Source organism: Brachyhypopomus gauderio, unplaced genomic scaffold (genome assembly GCF_052324685.1).
Source record: "Brachyhypopomus gauderio isolate BG-103 unplaced genomic scaffold, BGAUD_0.2 sc139, whole genome shotgun sequence".
Classification (NCBI taxonomy): domain Eukaryota; kingdom Metazoa; phylum Chordata; class Actinopteri; order Gymnotiformes; family Hypopomidae; genus Brachyhypopomus; species Brachyhypopomus gauderio.
This window is the reverse complement of record NW_027506960.1, coordinates 404006-410323: the sequence shown is the minus strand read 5'-3', so window position 1 is coordinate 410323 and position 6318 is coordinate 404006. Positions and strand designations below refer to the sequence as shown.

General features: G+C 49.5%; 1 protein-coding gene across 1 annotated transcript in view; it reads left to right on the top strand.

The window, feature by feature from the left end:
* Window positions 1–856: 856 nt before the first annotated feature.
* The window catches only part of ttf2 (transcription termination factor, RNA polymerase II), a 9604-nt gene continuing 4142 nt past the window's right edge, over window positions 857–6318 (top strand). Inside the window, exons 1-14 of the mRNA XM_076994335.1 lie at window positions 857–1024; window positions 1275–1386; window positions 1537–1623; window positions 1927–1996; window positions 2160–3356; window positions 3582–3702; window positions 3785–3958; window positions 4106–4263; window positions 4359–4440; window positions 4626–4730; window positions 4868–5018; window positions 5315–5420; window positions 5496–5680; window positions 5846–5999. Of these exons, the coding sequence (XP_076850450.1) occupies window positions 997–1024; window positions 1275–1386; window positions 1537–1623; window positions 1927–1996; window positions 2160–3356; window positions 3582–3702; window positions 3785–3958; window positions 4106–4263; window positions 4359–4440; window positions 4626–4730; window positions 4868–5018; window positions 5315–5420; window positions 5496–5680; window positions 5846–5999 (2730 nt within the window). The 5' untranslated portion in view covers window positions 857–996. The remainder of the gene's footprint in view (window positions 1025–1274; window positions 1387–1536; window positions 1624–1926; window positions 1997–2159; window positions 3357–3581; window positions 3703–3784; window positions 3959–4105; window positions 4264–4358; window positions 4441–4625; window positions 4731–4867; window positions 5019–5314; window positions 5421–5495; window positions 5681–5845; window positions 6000–6318) is intronic.

The window sequence follows — 6318 nt, the reverse complement described above, 5'->3', positions numbered from 1 at the left end:
TCTATATTTAAACATTTTATCCAAATGTTTAGAATAACCATTCGTAATGACAGCATCTTGCTTACGATGAAGCTTGCTATTTTCGTGTAAAATGATGTAACGAAACATTCTTGTTTAAGTACATTTATGTAATTAAGAGAAGATAAAATGTAAATGATCTGTCATCTTTTTGGCATCAGCGTAGCATTCGTAAAGCGCTGGTGCCTGTAAAAAAAAGACTTGAAAGGACTTGAAATTCCTAGTTTTAGACTTGGGACTTGACTTGACAGTTGCCTGTCTTAACTCGAGACTTGACTTGAGTTGACTGTCTTTGCTTGAGACTTGACTCGGGACTTGAGGATAAAGACTTGGACTTACTTGAGACTTGCAAAACACTGACTTGGTCCCACCTCTGAAAAACAGTGAAGGCATTTCTTGGAGAAAGACACATTCAGTCGATGTCATGGCCTGCAAATAGTCCAAATCTCAACCCAATTGAAAACCTGTGGTGAAAATGGGCCACAAGAAGGCTCCAACTTGCAAAGCTGATCTGGGAAGTGTTATTAAAGAGAGTTGGCACCAAATTGATGAAGAATACTGTGTGTCACTCATCAAGTCCATGTCTCAGAGACAGCAAGCCGTTATAAAAGCCAAAGGCGGTGCAACTAAATACTAGTGACGTATTTTGAATGTTCTTTTGTTTATCTGTTTTTCATGATTTCATACTTTTTTCCTCAGAATTGAGTGATTTCATATTTTGTTTTGAGTTTGTTCTACAGAATAAAATGTCTGAGTGTTCATCCCAGACTGGTGATTTCATACTTTCTTCCATGGTTTGTAGCGTAGTCGGCCATCTGCTGGCCGCCCGTCAGAGGGGCGGGACCTGCGCGCCTGGTGGAAGCCCATTGGCTAAACAAGAAAACGTCATCACGACGGCGACGGATTTCTGATTCAAACTCAAAAAGATCTTGGCTGTACAGATATTTTTGTTAAGTTTTAATACATTTTCCATGCGAAATGGAGAAGGTTCTTTGTGAACGACATGGTAGGTAAAATGTAACGCGTGTTATAGTGATTTAATGGGGAAATTAATTAAATGAATAACGAAAGTGACTCGTGATTTTAAACGAGAAACCGGTGACTGGCGGTAGCTCGCAAACCACATAACGTTACATTTTCACTCCTACAGGACGAGATTCAGACCTAAATTCTCGATGATGATAATGATGATGATGATACTACTCAATACTAATGATCAGACATTAGGCGATAACACCACATTTTGTTTTATCTAGGCAGCATTTGCTTTCTGAAGACTGGAGTGAAGGAAGGACCGAATAAAGGGAAAAGTTTTTATGTTTGTGCGGCGCGTCCTGCGTCCCCCTGCGACTTTGCCCAAGCTGCTGAGTGAGTGGACAGAGTAATTCAGAGTAATGCTTGGCCTTACGTGTTGTTACATTAGATGTGTCATTAGTCGTTTGTTTTGATATTCACTGGTGGTGTGGTTCTTTATTATACACTACATATTTGCTCATTTAATGTTTCTCGCCACCTCAGAGTCCCACCATCTCACTGTCTCCGTCATGAAGACACACTGGTTGAACTTCAGGCTTTATATCACAGCGAGACACAGAATAATTACAGGTAACACCGTTTTAAAGTCATGTATTATGAGGTTTAAAAGGGATGGGTGATGTGTCGACAGTATAAAGAGACAATATACGGTACATTTTCTCTTCCGTGAAGTGTTAACCAGCAGTTCACTTGAGCCCGACACCGTTAGTCTAAATGTGTCGTTGTGTGTCACTATGTCCTGCCAGTAATGTCTGTGCTCGTGGCTTTCACAGCCTTTCTGTATTTCTATAGCCCCCTTCACAGACTACCATCAGGTACAATACTGAGGAAGTGTTTCCTGTTTTTAAAAACTATTATTCGTCACACTCCCAGGTTGCTGTATCGCTGTGTAACGGGAAAGAAAGACGGACAGAAGTGGTGTGGGAGTGTCCCGTGGGCCGAGGTAAACGTGTGGAATGAAGCTGAACTGATTATTAGCGTTGCATGACATGCATCTGTCAAAAATGTCAAATAAATGCGTAAGAATTCCACTTGACCTTGTTTTGTAAAGATGTGTGCCTTGTGTAGAGGTGGGTTGTGTATTATGTGTCCCATGTCTTTTACAGAAAGACACTGAGAGGAGACCTTTATCAGACAAAAAGAACCAGCTGTCTATTATGCCCCCAGTTAGGAATCCATTCAAAGCCCCCAGTAAAGTAGACAAAACCACAGAGTGGAGAAAACTCCAGGATGGAGATGCAGCAGGTGGAGAAATGGAGGTGCTATCTAAAGCCGTAGATAGACAAGGCTGCAAGACACCCAGTGAAGAAGAACACATGAAACACAGCGATGGAGGACTCAAGAAACACAGCGAAGATGGACACAAGAAACACAGCGAAGATGGACACAAGAAACACAGCGAAGATGGACACAAGAAACACAGCGAAGATGGACACAAGAAACACAGTGATGGAGGACTCAAGAAACACAGCGATGGAGGACGCGAGAAACACAGTGAAGACAGACATGGAAAGAAAGCTGGGAATGAATCGGCCAGCGAGAGAAGCTGTGTAAGTGCGCGTAGCCTTGATGGGGACGAAGCCGCTTCAGAACCTCCAGAGTCATGGAGGACCAAGAAACTTCCTCCTGGGATGAAGATAAAGGCACGAGTGTCTGGTGAGGAGCGGAGGCAGAGTGACGCGGCGACGGTGGGCGGAGCGGCGACGGTGGGCGGAGCAGCTACGGTGGGCGGCACCCAGGCCTCTCGCACTAGTGCAGGGGGCGGGAGGTTGAAGGAGAAAGGAACAGAGAAAGAGAGTAAACCACACGAGCCCAGAGGCCATGAGGGGGCGGACAGGGAGGACGAGGAGTGGGCGGCCTGTCAGGCAGCTGAGGGGCTGAGGAACCGTCCTGCCCCCGTGGACACAGTCAGAATCACTGTCCCCTCTGGGACTGTAGGCTCTCTGTCTCACACCGATGCTGAAAAGCCTGTGAGACCACAGAGCCTCAAGTCTCGCAGCTCTGGTTCAGTCTCAGAAGCTGTTTCAGCATCTGATGTTTCTAACTGTGCCCATGGAACAGGAAGTGGGAGGCACAAGAAGAACACTGTACGTACTCCTTTTGGAGACTGGAGTGATGATGACGATGATGACGTTCAGCTAGTGTCTGTTCAGCCAGGATCCCAGCTGACCCCTCCGGCTGTACTTGTGCAGACATCGCTCACCTCTTACCCAGGCTTCCAGGGTGCCTCAAAGGTCAAGGGTCAAGAGGAAGACCCTGTTGCACTCCACAACCACCTTACAGCCCAGCTCAAACAGAAGAAGGTGGGGTCATTGCTCATTTCTTTCATTGGTCTGATCTGTATTCTCACAACCTGCTGCTGTTTTACGGCCTGTTTACTTGGCTGACTTTGGCCATGCAGGTGTGATATCAGCATGCTCGATGTGATTTCGAAGCATTGATTGTCTAAAGTCCATCAGCATTGTGTATCGTGTGTGTGTGTGTGTGTGTGTGTGTGTGTGTGTGTGTGTGTGTGTGTGTGTGTGCAGGCTACACTCTCCACGGTGAACGTGGCGGTCCTCCCTGATAAAGGCGAGAGGTTGAGGAGTCAGGTGCAACAGCTGGAGGAGGCCCTGGAGTCTCTGAGTCTGACCCCTGCTGATCACACTGGTGACCACCTCACTTTGACTCACACGCATCTCTATGGTAACGGTTTTAGATGCATGACTGGCTGCCGCTGGTCTGATTTTAGGGCATCAGGACACAGACGGTGACTCACAGCAGAAGCCTAAACCCAAGGGGACGGTCCCGTGTAGCCGGCCAGGGGGCACCATCGCGCTCACAGAGGCTCCCTGCCCTCAACAGGCACGGGGCCCCGTCAGCAGCTCCCTGTCCCTCAGCCAGGGTTACGCCCACACCTACGCAGGTAAACTCTTAATTTCCTCTCAGGAGCAGCCATATGCAGATATAAACAGGCTGGTGTATCGTGTGGAGCAGCAACAGTGCGGGGGTTGGACCAGGAGGGGTTTGAGCAGCGGCAGTACAGCCCTCTGTCCCGTCTCGCCCTCCCCAGTGAACCCACAGAACCAGGCTCTCTACGGCGGGAGAATGACGGAGGACAGGCTCCTGGCGGTCCGTAGCGCCACCACCGAAGCCATCGACCACCTCCACCAGTCCCTGGAGTCCTGCCCTCCCACAGACGCCGAGGCTCCCGACCCCAGAGGGCTCAAGGTCTGTGGCACGCTAGACCCCGCGAGGACTCCTGGGATGCGGATTACTGAAAGGCGACGCTAAGGCTGCTGGGATTGCTGTGATTGGTCTTTCAGGTGCAGCTGCTGCCTCATCAGAGGAGAGCTCTGGCCTGGCTCCTGTGGAGAGAGAGACAGAAACCCTGTGGAGGCATTCTGGGTAATGACTTCTCTCTGAAATAACGTTGTTAGCACACACTGCAGTGGCCTGTGTGTGAGGAAAGGAAATCTGAAGTGTGTTTATTTTAGCTTCAGTTTATTTCAGTAGTCGGTCCTCAGTGTTAATGCACTACGACGGCTCACGGCACCTCGTTCACACGCTTCACGCGTCTGTTTTGCCGTCAGCGGATGACATGGGCCTGGGGAAGACCCTCACGATGGTCGCCCTCATTCTGACCCAGAAGAACGAGACGAAGAGCTCAGAACTGGAGGGATGGATCTCCAGAACAGGTCCACACAACCTGCACACGGTTGCTGACTGTAGAATGCCTGACGTTTCAGCTGTGGGCGTTTGTGTGTTTGCACCCAGTGTGAATACGAGTGTGAGTGCTGCGTGCTGGTGTGTGAGGTCATGTGATCTTCCGCAGGTCCATTGATGGTGCCGTCTCGTGGGACTCTGATCATCTGTCCTGCTTCTCTGGTGCATCACTGGAAGAAGGAGATTGAGAAGCATGTGAAGAGCAGCAGGTTGAGTGTGTATCTCTACCACGGACCCCAGCGCCAGAAGAGTACCAGCGTGTGAGACACACACACACACACACACACACACACACACACACACACACACACACACACACACACATACACACACACACACACACACACAGAGGAAACAGTACTGCTGGCAACCTGTCTCTGTTTATTGACTTGTAATCGTCAGTTGACTGCTGGTTCGTTTCTTGTTATTTTCTACAATCTGTTCTCCCCCATATCCCTTCTCACCCTCCTACCCCCCCCCCCTCTCTCTCCTACCCCCCCCCCCCCCTCTCCTACCCCCCCCCCCCTCTCTCTCCTACCCCTCTTTCTCCCCCCAGACTGGCTGAGCACGACGTGGTGGTCACCACATACAGTCTGGTCTCTAAAGAGGTTCCAGTGGAGAAGGAGGTAGTTGAGAGTGCCAGCCAGGACTCTGAGCCCACGGTAGGGAGCACTGACTCACGGTGTTCATCTGCACGTGGGTCAAAACGTGAGTGATCACACGTTCCCCCCCGCCAGGCGCGTGAGGTGTCCCCTCTTCTTCGTGTGGCCTGGGCCCGTGTGGTTCTGGATGAGGCCCACAGCATCAAGAACCCCAAGGTGCAGACGTCCATGGCGGTGTGCAAGCTTCGAGCCCGGGCACGCTGGGCCGTCACTGGGACGCCCATCCAGAACAACCTGCTGGATATGTACTCACTCCTGAAGTGCGTCCCACGGCGCCCCCTAGTGCTGCAGCCTGCGTACTGCTGTGTCCTCCAACTGGGCTTGATGTACAGAACATTATGTGTGTGTGTGTGTGTGTGTGTGTGTGTGTGTGTGTGTGTGTGTGTGTGTGTGTGTGTGTGTGTGTGTGTGTGTGTGTGTGATAGGTTTCTCAGGTGTTCTCCCTTTGATGAATTCAAGTTGTGGAAGGCTCAGGTGGACAACGGCTCAAAGAGAGGAGCAGAGAGACTGAACATCCTCACCAGAACCCTCCTGCTGCGCAGAACCAAAGACCAGCTGGACTCTACAGGCAAACCTCTGGTACACACACACACACACACACACACACACACGCATGCATACCTCTGGTACACACGCACCACACACACACACACACACACACACACATACTTCTGGTACACTCACACCACACATACATACAGTGTGGAAAATAAGTATTTGAACACCACCCAGCGACTTTGCAAGTTCTCCAACATGGAGGAAATCATGGAGAGGTCTGAGATGTTCATCTTGGGTCCATGTTCACTGAGAGAGACATAATCTAAGAATAATAATAAAATCCGGCAATCACAATGTATACTACTTATTTATAAATACTTATTTTCCTCACTGTATCTTT